Source organism: Danio aesculapii, chromosome 5 (genome assembly GCF_903798145.1).
Source record: "Danio aesculapii chromosome 5, fDanAes4.1, whole genome shotgun sequence".
Classification (NCBI taxonomy): Eukaryota; Metazoa; Chordata; class Actinopteri; order Cypriniformes; family Danionidae; genus Danio; species Danio aesculapii.
The window spans coordinates 59,008,727-59,026,644 of record NC_079439.1 but is presented as its reverse complement, the minus strand read 5'-3'; the positions used below and the strand labels follow the sequence as shown (position 1 = coordinate 59,026,644).

Genomic DNA, 17,918 nt, shown 5'->3' with positions numbered 1-17,918 from the left:
ACAAGGGCCCCACTCCTGACTCATCCTGACCCAAATCTTCCTTTCGTGGTGGAAGTGGACGCATCCACCACCGGCGTCGGGGCAGTATTATCTCAACATCATGATACACCGCCCCGACTGCATCCCTGTGCCTATTTCTCTCGGAAGTTGAGCCCGGCGGAGCAGAATTACAGCATAGGAGACAGGGAGCTTCTAGCAATCAAGCTAGCCTTGGAGGAGTGGCGTCACTGGTTGGAGGGAGCCAAACATCCGTTCCAGGTGATCACAGATCACAAAAACCTCCAATACATCAAAGAGGCCAAGAGACTATGTCCACGTCAAGCCAGATGGTCACTTTTCTTCTCACGTTTTGATTTCTCCATTTCCTATCGTCCAGGACCCAAGAATCTAAGAGCAGACGCTCTCTCTCGTTTACACGAGCATCACGATCATGAAGAACTCCCAACGAAGATTCTTCCCGAACACATCTCCATTTGTCCGATCACCTGGAACGCTCCTCCAGTCGTTGCCACTCCGGAAGCCCCTGCTCCGCCGGGATGCCCTCCTCATCGGCAGTTCATACCACCTGAACACCGGGTAGATCTGATCCACTCCTTACATACCTCGCTAGGCACTGGACATCCAGGGATCAACAATACTCTCTCGCTAGTATCCCAACGATTCTGGTGGCCAAACATGGCAAGGGATGTGAGGCAATATGTTCAGGGCTGTAAGGACTGTGCCCAATCCAAGAGCCCACGTCATCTACCCGCTGGAAAGCTCCATCCCTTGCCGATTCCGAACCGTCCCTGGTCACACCTAGGAGTGGACTTTATCACTGACCTCCCTTCGTCAGAAGGTAATACCTGTATTCTAGTCATAGTAGATAGATTCTCAAAGTTTGTCAAACTAATCCCTCTGAAAGGTCTTCCCACAGCCTTTGAAACTGCCGACAATATCTTTAATCAAGTCTTCAGGTCATTTGGTATTCCAGAAGATATTGTGTCGGACAGAGGTCCACAGTTCATCTCACGTCTATGGAAAGCCTTCTTCAAGCTCCTAGGTGTGGCCGTCAGCCTCTCTTCTGGATATCATCCCCAAACCAACGGGCAGACAGAGAGGAAGATTCAGGAGGTGGGACGGTTCCTGAGGACCTTCTGCAGTGGTCACCAGAACTCCTGGAGCCAGTATTTGGGCTGGGCAGAATATGCCCAAAATTCACTGCGGCAACCCTCCACCGGACTCACGCCATTCCAGTGCGTCCTGGGCTTCCAACCACCGCTCTTTCCCTGGGATGGCGAACCATCTGATGTCCCCGCAGTGGATCACTGGTTCCGGGAGAGCGAGAGAGTCTGGGACGAGGCTCATCAACATCTGCAGAGGGCAGTCCGTCGAAGCAAGGTAACCGCCGATAGGAGAAGGTCTGAAGAACCCAGATACACACCCGGACAAAAGGTGTGGCTATCCACCCGGGACATACGCATGCGACTGCCCTCTCGCAAGTTAAGTCCCCGATTTGTTGGTCCCTTCACCATCGTGGAACAGGTTAACCCCGTCACCTACAAACTACAATTACCCTCTCACTACCGTATTCACCCTACATTCCACGTATCACTCCTGAAACCCTATCACGATCCTGTTCTTCCCTCCACAGAGCCTGACCACGAAGAGGAACCCCCTCCTCCACTGCTCCTAGAAGAAGGAGCCGTCTACGCAGTGAAGGAGATCTTGCGTTCCCGACGTCGTGGTGGCCAGTTGGAGTACCTGGTGGACTGGGAAGGGTACGGCCCCGAAGAAAGGACATGGGTTCCCAGAGCTGATATTCTCGATCCTAGTCTCATGGTGGAGTTTCATGAGAGCCACCCTGAGTTCCCAGCGCCTAGAGGCAGAGGGAGACCACCACGGCGTCGGAGGTGTCGGCCCTCAGGAGCGGGCCCTGGGGAGGGGGGTACTGTCATGGATTGGTCAGGCTCTCACGACCCCCACTCACGAAGATCACCATCACCTGACTTCTAATGAGCACACAGCTGCATCACATTCACGAGCACCAGATAAAAGCACAGCACTCCAGTCGCTCATTGTCCGGGCTCGTCTCGACGAAAGCGGACAACTGAGCGACCACTCAGCGTAGTCATCCTCAGCTAAAACAAACGATTTACTTACCTGTTCTCTTTGTATTCCTCCTAGTCTTCCTGGTCCTCCCGAATCGTCCTGTCTTCCAGTCCTTCCAAGTCTGTGTCATCCTCTGTCAGCTGTATCTGGTGTGTGCTGTCCATCCTCGTGTATTCCTGTTACCCAGCCACGGAGGAAAAGACCCCAACATCATTCCTGATCCTCCTGGCTATCCTTCATGTGCTCCTTGTTGTCATTTAATAAACACCCTAACGTTTCCTTACCTCTGTCTCCTGTCCGCTTCATAACATTAAGAGGCTTTGGATTATTCATTTATTCTTGTTTTCATGGGCTAATTTTCTTGCGATCTTGAAATCTTGAAAAGTTTTCTCATAATCGCAACTTAATAACAGTGTAATGAATAAAAATGTAGTGAATTTTTTATTTTACAATTATTATTGTTTGATTTTACCACAAAATTCACCAAAGTCTGCTGTTTTTGGTATTTTAAACACGTTCACACACATTTGATGGACAGATAAGCCACGAACATTATGATGTGAAAATTATGTTGGGATGACAAAAAGCCATTTTTATCTTGAGATCACAAGAAAATGAAGTTATTTTTTTTTAAGTTAAATGACCCTAAACCTAAACTTTTAAGGTTGTGACTAAACTAAAATCGGTTGCAATAAGACAACAGTTATTGTTTTGTTGAGATCAACAGAAAATTAAACTGTAATAATTAAGTCAAGAAAGCTAAATATTAATAATAATTATAATCTAAGACCTCATAGGGCTTTTAAAATAAACAAATTACATCACAGTGGCCTAACTTCAGCATTTCTGTTTCAGTCTTTATTTTAAAACCGTTAAAGTCTGTTTAGACTAGTGAGTAGATGAGTCTTTACCTGATGTTTAATGTCCCAGACTACTTTTGGTAGTCCAGCTTTAGCCAGTCGATAGCAATCACTAACCCGGTGGCTTTCTATAAAAGCGTATCATCCTGCAGTCTCCAACTCAGTGTACATAGACAAGATTTAAGAATGATTCTATGACCAATTTACTCACTAATTCAGTTAGCTTGATATCACGACTGAAGCCCATTATTTTTAAACTAGTCGATGGTTAAAGAAAAACATTGGGGAACAGTAGAAAAAAATAGAGAACAATCTTCCTTTATGGATCGGCTCGCTTGCGTCCCATTTATCCAAGCATGAATTCGGCTGCGCACACACGAGATACAAATGTTCAGTCCACTTCACCCAGAGGATTTGGCTGCTCCACAGGACGTCCTCCAGCTCTTAAGACTTGATTTTTTGGGCCAGCGGGGAGGTACAAATGGCATCTTTATTCACAACAAACCCCCATTTATGAACTCAGGGTGCTGTTCTTTGTTATAGGAAAAAACACCATGTCATAAAATTAGAAATCATGTGGATCTCCTCATAATTTCAATGTGCTAGAGTTAAAGGAACACTCCACTTTTTTTGGAAATATGCTCATTTTACATATCCCCTAAAGTTAAACAGTCGAGTTTTACCATTTATGAATCCATTCAGCTGATTTTCGAGTACTTTTAGCTTAGCTTAGCATAAATCATTGAAATGGATTAGACCATTAGCATCTCACTCAAAAAATAAAACAATTATTTTACGTGGTGCTGTTACCTTGGGGCTAATTTCAAGTGCTGAATAATATAGAGTTTTTTTGTTTGTTTTTAAGCAAGATGCTAATGGTTAAATCTGATTCAATGATTTATGCAAAGCTAAGCTAAAAGTGCTCCCGCCAGCCTTGGAGATTGCCTGAATGGATTCAAAAATGGTAAAACTCTCTGTATAACACTAGTGGACATGTAAAATGAGCTTATTCCCAAAAGAAGTGGAGTGTTCCTTTAAGCATATATGCTTACCTGATCATTGGGAGGTTTCTTTTCTCCATTGACGCCCTTCAATAGCACAGACTCCTCTGTCTTTTTGGCCTTCATCTCTACGACGATGTTATCTTTGTTAGTCTTCTCTTTGGTGCTGTAGGCATTAATGCTGTAGAGATTAACACACCAGACTGCACCATTTGGCTGCACAGATGATTTACTGTATTTGTCAGAGTCATAATTATTAGCCCTTCAATGAAATATTTATGCTTTTATAATATTTCCCAAGTGCTGTTTAACAAAAAGATTTCTCTCAACACATTTTTAAACAATACTTTGAATAACTTTTTAATTTAAATTCTAAAAACTCTTTGTCATGATGCCAGTAGTTATTATTTCACTAGTTATTTTGCACTGGCATTCAGCTGAAAGTGCAATTTGAAGACTTAAATAGGTTAATTAGGCACATCATTGAACAATGGCGGATAATTCTGTGGCCAATTCAAAAATAAAAATTTCTTAAGAGCTAATAATATTGACCTTTAAATTAATTTTAATAAGAATAAAAGTTTTTATTACCACCAAACTAAAAAAAACAAGACTTTCTCCAGAAGACAAATACACTTGGAAAATATATCAATGTTTCTTTTTATTATTAAAATTAAGAATTAAAAAAGGGCCAATAATTTTAACTTCAACTATATATATTAGTATTAGGAAAAAATCCATGCATTATGTAGTTAGTGAGTCTTATTAAAATATTCCTACAAAAACGTTTCATGTAGTCATGTTATAAGAAATAAAATAAACTGAGCTACAGTATGTCAATGTTATTTAGTAACATTTCTTTACAATAACATTAAATAACTAACATGAAGTATACTTTAAAGTATTTATTAAACTTGATAAAAGCTAATTTCTGTGTAACATTTGGTTTTGAAAGAAATGAATACTTTTTACATTAGCAGTTTAATGTTAAAAAGTCTTTAAAATGCTGACTATCGTATTTAACAAAGAATGTATGAAAAGAAAATATGTGTAAGGTTTTTAACTTAATAAGAAATATTTCTTGATCATTAAATCCTCTGATTGTGATACTGAATTCTGGAGTAATGACATCAAAGGAAAAAATACATATTAAATATTTGAGTTATTATTATTATTATTATTATTCACTAGGGCGACACAGTGGCGCAGTAGGTAGTGCTGTCGCCTCACAGCAAACGGTCGCTGGTTCGGTTGGGTCAGTTGGTGTTTCTGTGTGGAGTTTGCATGTTCTCCCTGTGTTTGCGTGGGTTTCCTCCGGGTGCTGGAGTGTGAGTGAGTGTGTATGGATGTTTCCCAGAGATGGGTTGCAGTTGGAAGGGCATCCTTTGCGTAAAACATGTGTTGGATAAGTTGGTGGTTCATTCCGCTGTGGTGACCCCAGATTAATAAAGGGACTAAGCCGAAAAGAAAATGAATGAATGAATGATTATTCACTATTACATATTTATTTAAAGTATATTTTAAAATATTGCCAACCTGGTGGTTTATACTAATACATATTTAATCATTCTAGTTGTATAAATTAACATTAATGTAGTGTAAATGAACATGAATTAAAAATGAACAAGACTTATAAAATATCATTAACCTAGATTAATTTACATTATGTAAAAATAAATTGTTCATTTAGTTCATTTAATTTGATGGTAAAGTGTTCAATTAAACATGCAACATCATTTTTTATTTACAATAAATAATATTAAAGATGACCAAACACTTGACTTGTAGCATACCATGCAAATTAATATCAATATCACAGTCCTTTATGTTGTGAAGCTTTTTCTGTTTTAGAACCCAACATTTTTTTCATTAGGAATTTTTTGGATTTAGATTTATTGAGATTTGATGACATGATTTTGCTTTGGTTTCTACTTGCTGTAGTACTCTGTTGTTAGATGTATTAAGTAAGGAATAACTGACAACATCCTATTGGATTATTAGGGAAAAACAGCAGTGTGTCTATTAACGGTTTTCTGTGCTGTTGTATGAAAATGTAATGTGCTCAAGATTTTCCTCATTATTCCTTTCCTCATTATTTTATTCATATTTTTGATTACATGATTTTTAAAACTTCAGTTTAATGACATTTTTATTATTTATTTTTCATTCTTACATCATTCTTCTCTAAATAAAATACTCTGAGCAACAATTATGACAAATTAAATCATTCGTTTTCTTTTTGGCTTAGTCCCTTTATTAATCCAGGGTCGCCACAGCGGAATGAACCGCCAACATATCCAGCATTTGTTTTGCGCAGCGGATGCCCTTCCAGCTGCAACCCATCTCTGGGAAACATCTATACACACTCATTGACACTCATACACTATGGACAATTTAGCCTACCCAATTCCCAATTAAATCAAACATATATTATTTATTCTGCCTTGTTTAATATTCAAATTGAAATAAATAGCACAAATGCATTATAAAACTAAAGATGAGACATCTCTATGCAATCAATGTATTTTTAATGGATTTATTTTTAAACGCTACCATATTTGAAAGAATAAATGTATACTTATAAGTTATATTTATATAAAGGGCATAAACCCATCCAATTGTTTAAAAATGACTGTAAAATATGTAGAATGTTACAAAAGATTTGCTTTTTTATTATTTTATTCGTTATTTAACGTTTGAATTTTTATTGAATTACTGTTTGTACTGTATATTTTTAACGGGAATTTGTTGAATGGAAGTGTAAGTGCAAATTTGAGTAATTAATGAAATAATTATAAATAAAATGACAGAAATTTCCATTATTGGCCCATTTCCACTGAGTGGTACAGTACGGTATGGTATGGTACGCTTTTATGGCCGTTTCCACTGTCAAAAGGTAACTAAAAGCGAACCGAACCATACCACATAGCACAACAAAAGAGAACCAAAAGGCGGAGCAAGATGCACAACTCAATGCTATTGGTTTACAGAGATACATCACTCGCTCGTGGACAAGCCAGAATGAAAACAAAGGAACCGGCATGTTTTAAATGACGTTGACAGAAACTTTGTGCCATACACCACACCCACCAAAAGAGTACCATTGGTACCCTTTTAGCAGTGGAAACGCAAGCCTGATGAAGGTGACGTGTACCGACCCATACTGACCATACCATGCTGTACCATGCTGTGGAAATGGGCCATTAAATCTAAAGTAATGCATTCAAAAAAACTATTTTATTCAGCTTAATACATTTTTTATTTACTTTTATTAAATAAAATGACATAAATTATCATTAAAATCTAAAGAAATGCATGCAAAAATACAATTTTATTCAGCTTAATACATTTTTACTTATTTTTTAGCTGTTCCCTAAACACTTTTCCACAGACCCCCCTCTTTTACTGATAATAAACAACAAAAAAAGAAGTTTTACGTACATTTCTTGCTTGCCTGAGCGTCCACACAGCAACTTGCCCTTTTTATACAGGAAGTAGAAAACACTGCCCAGGATAGCCAACAATAGGATGCTCACAATAATCACCACAATAATCACTCCACTATTATCCACTGGGAAAAGAGAAGACATGTCAATATTAGCAAATAAACAATGAACTATTAGCATGTCAACGGCATATAGAATATAGCAATTTAGAAATCTGACCTATGAAAATACTTGCAAATGACAGATATAAATGACAGCTATTACAGGGTTTACAAATAAAATTTAAGACTTTTACATACATTTTTAAGAGTGTTATGAATAAAACTTTTGACTTATACAGGGCTAAATGCTAAGGATTTTTGTTAAATATCCCAGTTTGAAAAGATTTTCACTTGCACTATCAAAAAATGCATTTTCTTTATTAATTTTCAAATATATCCATTCACAAACCCTATAACCATTATCGAGAACAGAATAAAACATAGCTGTCAATTACTTTAGTCTACAATAATAATAATTTAATAATAAAAAATATATAGGTCAGGGGTGCGTTTCCCAAACAACGACGTAACTCGAGGCTGAACTATCATAGTACGATGCATCATTTGGGAAAAAACGATGTAGTGACGAGTGTTTCCCAAAACGCGTAGTTTCTCTGTCGCAGATCTATCGCTTAAACCACGTTAGTTTTAACGTAAAACGCCCCTAAATTGTGCTCTAAACAGGGTGGAGTAACTACTTTTTTAGAGAAGAACCCCATCATTTCGAAATTCATTTCATTTCATTTAGCTTCGGCTTAGTCCTTTTATTCATCAGGAGTTGCCACAGCGGAATGAACCGCCAACTTATCCAGCATACAGTTAAAGTCAGAATTATAAGCCCCCTGTTTATTTTTTCCCCCAATTTCTGTTTAACGGAGAGAAGATTTTTTCAATACATTCCTAAACATAATAGTTTTAATAACTCATTTCTAATAACTGATTTATTTTATCTTTGCCATGATGACAGTAAATAATATTTGACTAAATATTTTTCAAGACACTTCTATATAGCTTAAAGTGACATTTAAAGGCTTAACTAGGTTAATTAGGTTAACTAGGCAGGTTAGGGTAATTAGGCAAGTTATTGTTTAATGATGGTTTGTTCTGTAGACTATAAAAAAAAAATTAGCTTGAAGGGGCTAATAATTTTGACCTTCAAATGGTGTTTAAAAAAATTTAAAACTGCTTTTATTCTAGCCGAAATAAAACAAATAAGACTTTCTCCAGAAGAAAAAATATTATCAGACATACTGTGAAAATTTCCTTGCTATTTTAAACATTTAAAAAAAGGAAAATGGAAATATTTAAAAAAGAAAAAAAAAAAAAAAATCAAAGTGGGGGCTAATAAATCTGACTTCAACTGTATATGCACAAATATAATATTCAATAGCTTCCTTTTAAAAATATGAATTTAAAAGATAGATTTGTGAGGGATGAGCACTGTAATTTGCATATATGTAAATATATCAGATTTCTATATGGGCACAATAACTTCAAGCATGCAAATCATCTTTCAGCTAAAATAAAAAGGTGAAATACAATACTAGATGTCAAAACGAGCACCGAAGGACACATGACACTGCACTTTTGAACAAATTGAACATCTGACCGCAAAAAGTACCACATTGCATGAACAATGTCTTTATTTGGTATGAAACATACAATCATGGTGTTTTAGTAAGACGGAACAAGAGACTCATAACCCTCAGAGTCAAATAAAGCAAATGAAGGAGTGCCGTTGAGAGACGCGTCATCAAATGTTAAAAATAAACACAGAGAGACGACAAACAATTGTCTGGGAATGAATTTTATGAGTTAAATCTAGTCAATAAAGCAGCGGGTCGCAAACCACAGCGTTCGCTATAATACTTTACCAGTCTCAGCGGCAGCCCAGCACTTCAAAACAGTTGTTAAAATATTCGCATACAGCTAATTATACATTCATCTTGGAAAACATTCAGCCCCTGCTATCTGAAGTAATGTCTGCTTCAATTTTTGCTCGCTTTTTTTTTGCTCTATGACTTTTCTTCACACAGAATTTTAAATATGCCTAGAGGCCGACACGGAGAGCCAAGCTAACCGAGCTTCGCCATAGAAAATCTATGAATTATTCAAGGCCGTTAGATGATCTTTCATTGTTTGCTTGGATTTTGCAGGGATGAAATGGACTGGGTGTTGATTTAAAACTTACAATCTCTTCTGACAGACATTTACAAACTGACAGATAATAATAAGAAAAAAATGTTACCTGAAGTTTTTCTAGCTGTCGGAGTCTGGAGGAAAGGAACTGAGGGAAAACAAATTAGAACGTTAGCATTAACAAGAATTGATATTAAAAAAATATCCTATTCACTCTGACAGCGCCTCTTTGAATGATAAAAATGCATTAAATCTGTATATGAGATATTTAATGCATTTATTTTTAAAAATACAATACAATGTTTAAAGAATAAATGAATACTTTTATTTGGAGGCATTAAATGAATAAAAAAAACGACTTTCTTATTGAAATGATTTTCTTATAAAGCCTGGTTTTTTGAACTTTCAGTTCATCAAAACATCCTAAAACTTCTGTTTAATAGTTTTAATACACAAACCTAAAATTTACAATTTAAAATATTGTATAATCTTCTATATCCTCCGGGCGCTCTGGTTTCCCCCACAAGTCCAAAGACATGTGCTATAGATGAATTAGATTAACTAAATTGACTGTAGTGTATGTGTGTAAATGAGTGTGTATGGGTGTTTCCTAGTACTGGGTTGAGACTGGAAGGGCATCTGCTGCGTAAAATGCCTGAATAGCTGACGGTTCATTCCACTGTGGTGACCCCTGACAAATCAGGCACTAAGCCGAAGGAAAAAGAATGAATGAAGGAATAATCTTCTGTATTGTTTGTTTATTATTATTATTTTGTACTGAATAGTACATTATATTATTGCATGACAGTGTATGTGCACATTTTAAAAATAATACAATTGAATGTATTACATTTATATTAATAAACATAAACAATAAATACAAATGTAAACATTAAGGCATTTACCACTTGTAAATTCTCTCTTTTGGTCTTTGTTTTATTCTGATAATTGCTGATGACATTTATTCCTAATTTAAAATAGAAATGTTGTATTTAAAAATATAGATTTGCATAAAGTAGTTTCCAGTAGTTTCCAGTCATGTTTATATTAATTTTATAAATTAAATTAGATGTAATTAATCCATACATGTATGTGATGTAATAACCCTGATTTTCAATCACAACAAATGAAAACATTATTTATTTTGATCAATTAGTTTTCAAAAAATGCTGTAAATTACTATATTTTCTTTAAAATCTAAAAATAAAAAATAGCAGTATATATATATTTGGACCGTTATCTTAGTTATTTTGTTAGATAAGCTCCAGATTTGGCTTCAGTACTGACTAATCTAATGTTTATCTACAAATATAATATTGTATAGCTTCCTATTAAAAATATGACTAAAATTTGTGAGGGGTGACATGCTGAGCACTGTAACTGTCGCAGTGGGTTTACTCACTTTTTTAAAGGTCTCATGAAGTGCTTTGAAATGTGCATTTTTTATTCCGTGTTTGATGTAACCTCAACTGAAAAATGAAAAAGGGTGGGACATAGTGTAGCTCCTCCATTTTAAAAAACAGCCAATAGCGTTTTGCGTTATCACAGCTCTGCCAGTGAGAGTGGTTGAGCTCAAGTGCATCGAATGAAAAGCAAATGTGAAGCATCTTATACTAGTGAGCATTTGATTGGTCAAGATTTGATAAGAAAATTAGCTACAAGTTTCGATTTAGGCAGAAGTGACAAACTGCACGCTTTAGATGCTTATAATTTTAATATTTTCTAAATGCGAAATTTGTCATTGTTTTGGAGCACACTAGCTAATGGACATCCTTTAAACCAGAGATGGCCAAAGTTGGACCATGGTAACCTTTGATTTGGCCCTCCCTCCTATCTGAAAAGAGAGGGAGAATGATGCGGAGGTGATTGGGGCGAATGCTTTTGACAGAGATCGTCATTTCGAATTTAACGTAACCTTTAGTTTCTTCCTTTTATTGAAGAACTACAAAACAAGCCAACTGAAATTAAATGATTCAGTTAAATGTTGTAAATGAATCAGACTTTAAAGTGTAAATGCTGTCACTTGACAGAAAATGCCCAAGTCATCTGCGAGCAAATGAAGGTGAATTCTGATAAGTGTATTCAGCAGTGAACTCCATTACGATTTAAAGCAACATTTTTAGGAAATTTCCCATGGCAAATTTATTGTAATACGGTTTGGTATATATTCGGCCCACAGTCCTGAATCAAGTTTGGTTTTTGGCCCTTTATAAGAAAAACTTTGGGTACCCCTGCTTTAAATTACAGACTGAAACTAACATCTACATTTTTATTTTATCTTAAAGTACACCATCTTTAAGTAAAGTAACTAATAAACATTTACTCATATCTAAATCACATCCCAGCTCAGCTGAAGCAGTGTACTGCAACATGGCACAATAAATACATAGTACCCAACAATTAAAACTATTAGTAGGTAATTACATCTAATATAAAATGTGCATTTGGGAAGATATGCCCTGATTTTCAGCATAAATAAGCACAATTGACTCTTACTGCTCTTGATGTTGTAAATCTTAGTCTCGATTCCAAAGTCATTTGTTGAATTGCAGATGGCGACAGTGTCAGTGGTAACTTTGAGTGTCACAACACTGTGAATGCGATCCTCCGTCTCTTTTTTATCAATCTCTCTCCAGCTTTGAGACTAAAACACACAGACATACACACACACACACACAGAGAGAGATACATAGGACAAAGGGTCAGTCTGAGCTCAGTGTAACGCGAGTGGAGAGCTGAGAGTAAATCTGTGTATACCTGACTGCCGGTGATGCTCCAGGTAATGGCGGGACGGGGGTAACCTCGCACCTCACAGGTCAGATTCACCCAAGCCCCGACCTTCTCCATCACCTCAAAGTCCCTATCCGCATCCTTTATCTGAGGAGCACCTGGAGGAACACACACTTGACGGTCTAATGCTCGATTTCTTAAGAAAGATTTAATCTGAATGAAGGGCCCTCAGAAAAGAAATAAGAAAGCTGGATCTTTTGATTAAAAATACAGCAAAACAGCACTTTGTGAAATATTTCTATTTGAATGTGTATTAAAATTTCATTATCCCAGTTGATTTATTTAATATATTTTCAGCAGTCATTGCTCTGTTCTTTAGCGTCACATGATTCTTCATTCTTTGTTTGGTGGCGCTCTTTTGTCTTGTCTCCTTTCGTCTCGCTCGGACTGTGCACTTTCTAGTGTTTGTCTCTTGTGTGTTCACACTATTCTCTTGTCCATCAGGAATGTACAGAGGGTTTCTCAGGGTTGTTGCTAGATCAGATACGGTTGCGGATGGAAGTTAACAAGAATTATTTATTAAATTTCCCCATAGTTGTATTTTATTAACATCTACCCCCACCCCAACCTTAAACCCAACCATCACAGAAATGTAAAAACAGTAGTTGTACTGATTATTATTTGTTAAATTTCCCAATAAATAGTGTTTTTTGAAGTCCACCCCTACCCTAAACCCAACCATCACAGTAATGTAAAAATATGAATTATTGTTATACAGTGTCACAAAAATGATACTATATTGATGTACATATCTGTATCCTATCTAGACTTTACCGTTTCTCAGGGAGGGGCTCACATGTAAAATAAAAAGGGAATAGATCACTATATAGTGGAGTCCAAAAATAAAGATCGCTTTTTTTTCAGAAAGGACAATTTTCAGTAAATTTAAAAGTAAATTTTGTTCTGTCTAGTCGCTGAGTCCAAAACTGCATACTTCCATACTATATAGTATGCTAAAAATCACTATGCGAGCCGAGTAGTATGTCCAAATTTATAAAATTCAAAAATAAGTATGCGAGAAGTATCCAACTTAACTACTACTTCTGGCAAGATTCTAAAGTGCTCATCAAATGGACGCTATGCAATCCCATGATGCCCCGTGAGAAAATTCATGAATTGGAGTGAAGCAACGCAACTCATGCGGGTGTCAGTCACACAATGAAGACAAGGATGGTTATCTCTTTTCGTCAATTTATTCAAAACAATGTGTTTAAGATAGTTTAAGAGGAGAAGCAGGTAAGTGATATTCTAGGAATGAGAGCAGTCTTGTAAGCAGTTTACAAGGTAAACGAGGATCTTCATTCAATCATCAGAGTATTATAGTCACTTCCCTTAATCCCAGCATGTGCCTCACACAGCTGATGATCGACAGGAAAAGGTGAGTTTTTATAGGGGACTGTGATTGCTAGTGCAGGTGTGTAATTAGAATTCTGGTGATTGTGCACAGATGTGATGAGAGGTGGCTAGAGAAGTAGAGAGATGATTGGAGCTGAGGGAACGAGAAAGTGAAGGAGAATGGGGATTGGAGCAGCAGGAACGAGCCGGGGGTGTGACAGCGGGTAGGTCACGTGATCATGACAAAATGGAGGATGTAGTGCGTCCGAGATTTATTCATACTACTGACATTCATACTGTATAGAAAATACTTTTCTAATGTCCGAGTAGTAAATTCAAATTCAAATGCAGTACCTACTGAGTAGTAGGCGGTTTCGGACGCAGCAATGGTCTAGCTAGTAGTACAGCATTTTAGAAAATAACAAGGTCACAAAAACCCTTTATTTGGTGGAAAACATAGTGAGAAAGCAGCAATGACAAAGGTTAAAACACCTAAAAAAAATTATGTCTATAAAAAAAAAAAGAGTTGGCGTCAATGGACTAGTGGTTAGTGCGGCGACACAATTCGCAGTGAACTGAGTTTGATTCTCCAGTCGTGGTCATACAGCAATTACTGCAGCATGAGGAAGATTAAAACTAACATTACTGAAGGTTACAGCAGTCAAAAATGAGTGTAAACTGTAGAGAACCTTGCTTTCACTGACATCAGCACATCTACAGCCAAATGACATCAATAGTCTCTCAGAAATCACCAGTCTCTCGCAGACATCACTAGTCTCTTACAAAAAATCAATCAGGTTTATATCAGAACTCTGGGAAGGAAATTTCATTATTTTGTGTTTTTAGCATCAAGGAACCACTTTATCCGTTTTTTTTTTCATCGTGACACTACGAAAAGTATTACAAAAACAATGCAAAGCATGTGTGTGAGCCAAACCAAGCATCCTTTGTATGAGTCCTGATGACAAAACTCATAAGTATAAAAACTGCCTTAAGGAACATTCTACTATTAATTTTACATTGAGCGCCTCCACTGAGAGCTTTCTTTGTTTGTTTAGAATACTTGATGTGTTTTTGCTTACCCTGCACAATGATATGGACCGAGCCGCTGGTCAGCAGGCCTGGAAGAGACGGTACAGTGACCTCACAGTCGTACCGTCCAGCTGTGTCAAACGTGGCGTCCTGCAGCTGCATTATGTGTCCTCTTCCAACCTCAAGCCCTTTCTACACACAAACAAACATGTGCAAACAAACTGAATGAAGAACGGATGGGCTGCTCTAAACAGAAGGTGGAAGACTAAAGGAATGTGTCTAGACTGCAGTGTTACCTTAAACCACACAGTGGAGGTCTCTAAAGAGGACAGGGCATTGCAGGTGGCGGTCAGACTCTCTCCTTTCAGCATGACCTCTGAGTCTTTGGGCACCACCACAGCTGGGTCCAGATCTGAACAAACACACACAAAAGTGTTGAATTGGTGGAGGAACACAAATCTTTCCCTGGGAATAATATTATTCAAATATAAAAACTGTACAGTATTGTGTAAAAGTTTTAGGCCACTGGTGTTTTCATTCACTAGTAAAAAAAAGTGTTTAAGTCAATTATTTCTATATTTTGGTATAATGTGTCAGTAGAAAATGTCAGAAAATGTTTTTTTTTCGTATATATATTATTAAATAAAAAGCATATATTTAAAAATATATACAGTTGAAGTCAGAATTATTAGCCCCCCTATTGATTTTTTTTTCTTTTTTAAATATTTCCCAAATTATGTTTAATAGAGCAAGGAAATTTTCACAGTATGTCTGATAATATTTTTTCTTCTGGAGAAAGTCTTATTTGTTTTATTTTGGCTAGAAAAAAAGCAGTTTTAAATTTTTAAAGAACCATTTTAAGGTCAAAATTATTACCCCCTTTAAGCTATATATTTTTTCGATAGTCTACTGAATAAACCATCGTTATACAATAACTTCCCTAATTACTATAACCTGCCTAGTTAACCTAATTAACCTTGTTAAGCCTTTAAATGTCACTTTAAGCTGTATAGAAGTGTCTTGAAAAATATCTAGTAAAATATTATTTACTGTCATCATGGCAAAGATAAAATAAATCAGTTATTAGAAATGAACTATTAAAACTATTATGTTTAGAAATGTGTTGAAAAAAAATCTTTCCATTAAACAGAAATTGGGGGAAAAATAAACAGGGGGCTAATAATTTTGAATTCAACTGTATATCTTGTACAGACCATTTCAATGTGGTGAAGTAATTGGCCCATGAACATTTCCCGCTTGTGATTAAACTATTTCATAACTGTAACAAGAGGCAATTCAATCATAGCCTAATGTTAAAACAGCTATCATAACATTATTTATCAATATGTGGACCTTTCTGGATTCTTGGAATCTATAGAAATTAAAAATGTAAAACAGGGGATACATTGGGACCATTGTTTTTGTTTACATGCCTCAAAATGGTCCATAACAATAACTTTGTGATTAAGTTGATAACTTACTAAAAGCTTATTGTAATCAAATGTTTTTTTAAATGTCTTCTTTCCTATGCAGACTGCCAACAACAGCCACTTTAGCATAGTTTTTTGTTTGGTCTTGCATTAGTGCATTAGGAGTCCTCTTCACTACTCTTAACATTGCACTGATTTAGGAGCTAGCTTTAGTGCTAAAACACTTCATGAAATACACTTAGAGCAAAAGTTTGGAATTATAAATTTAGGACAGACGCACTTATTATTTTAAAGAGGTGGACCACTATGATATCATATTTAGTTGATGTGTAATGTAGCTGTGTGAACATAAACAACATCTCTGAATGTAATACGCTCAAAGTTCAAAGCAAAATAAGACATTAGCTTTTACATAGTTAGCTTAGCAACGTCACAGCGAACGAAGTTTGGGGACTACTGTACATAAAATACATCAAGCTTAATGTGATCACAAACCCTTCAGGTTACATGCATTCACCAGCACTTACACCCCGCACAGCAAAGAGGCATGGCCAAAAGTGCTGTAATGTTATAGCAGAGAAAGCTAAAATACCGTCCAAACGCTGCTCTTTCCACAGAGCTTCTTCTGTTTCTGTATTTGGGCTTCCAGAGGACATGACACAAAGAGAGAAGTGCTTACAATTAAATTTTAAGAATGTTCCAGAGAATTATTAAAAAAAGATATAGCTAGCATTTGACAAAGGACAGCTTCCTGAATCTCTCCTAGTTTAGTGCTGGATTCAGCTAAAAACTTCTCAAAAAAGGAGCAGCTTCAACCATAATAGAAGAAGCTGTGGTCTGTGAGCCACAACCTGTAAGTAATTTTATTTGTAAAAATTGATCTATTACATGCACATTTTTAAACGTTAATGGTATGTTGGTGAGGACGTAAACAAGGATGTAAACAACGGGAAATGCTGTTTGGCACCGTTAACAATTTAACTACAAATTCATATTTATCTGTCAAACTGCTGTAAACACCCACAATCCTCAGCAGCGCTGCAGTGTCTCTCTATGCGGCCGCTTTCCCTGTGTCCTACATTTAAAACAATGAAAAAATTCAACTGTGTCCTCTTAATTTTATGTCTAATTCAGGCTCACACTGATAGGGCTAACAGCTACTCTGACTGACAGTATTTAAACAGCAGAAGCACAGGCCATGCTATTAGAAGCATGATGCTTTTCTGGGGATGTGGAGACGATCTGAGAATCACGGCACATTATGCCTCTTGAGGGCGGCCCTTTCAGAGGAACTAGGAAATATGACAGTTGTTTTCATGTTAGCTGAGTAGCTGTATAAAATCTAAGTAAGATATATGAAAAAATAACGTGACTTTTTTTTTACCAATGAAGCATGAGCACACAGTTTTGCATCTTATAAACAAAACTAAGCCTTAAAAATACACTCTGGACCGCCCCTTTAAAGTGATTGAATCAAACTCAAGTTTGTCAGATCTGAATCCGGCAATCACACTGTGCACTAAACAATCTAACTGAGAAGTGTTCTCCATACCTGCCAACACACCGGTTTTTCCTGGGAGTCTCATGTATTATACACCCATCTCCCGCCACCCTCCCGTTTTGTTATTTCTCCCGGGAAACTCCCAAAAGTTACGAAAAATCACTTTTTGTCCATGTTTGTCAAGTTGCCAGATCTTTTATGAAGCTCATCACCTCACACAATTGACAAAATAATCAAATCTCAAAGCATTTT

At 36.7% G+C, this 17,918-nt stretch overlaps 1 protein-coding gene across 3 annotated transcripts in view; it reads right to left on the bottom strand.

Annotated features, from left to right (window-relative positions):
- Positions 1–2,511: 2,511 nt before the first annotated feature.
- mcama (melanoma cell adhesion molecule a) overlaps positions 2,512–17,918 on the bottom strand; it is a 116,103-nt gene continuing 100,696 nt past the window's right edge. Inside the window, exons 9-16 of one of the 3 annotated variants that reach the window (XM_056458553.1) lie at positions 15,032–15,147; positions 14,786–14,927; positions 12,336–12,466; positions 12,075–12,222; positions 9,688–9,726; positions 7,394–7,523; positions 4,004–4,118; positions 2,512–3,478 (exon numbers count right to left, since the gene is read on the bottom strand). In XM_056458553.1, the coding sequence (XP_056314528.1) occupies positions 3,446–3,478; positions 4,004–4,118; positions 7,394–7,523; positions 9,688–9,726; positions 12,075–12,222; positions 12,336–12,466; positions 14,786–14,927; positions 15,032–15,147 (854 nt within the window). In that variant the 3' untranslated portion in view covers positions 2,512–3,445. Of the gene's footprint in view, positions 3,484–4,003; positions 4,134–7,393; positions 7,524–9,687; positions 9,727–12,074; positions 12,223–12,335; positions 12,467–14,785; positions 14,928–15,031; positions 15,148–17,918 lie in introns of all 3 variants that reach the window. The other 2 variants (XM_056458552.1, XM_056458551.1) reach the window with 2 other exon arrangements.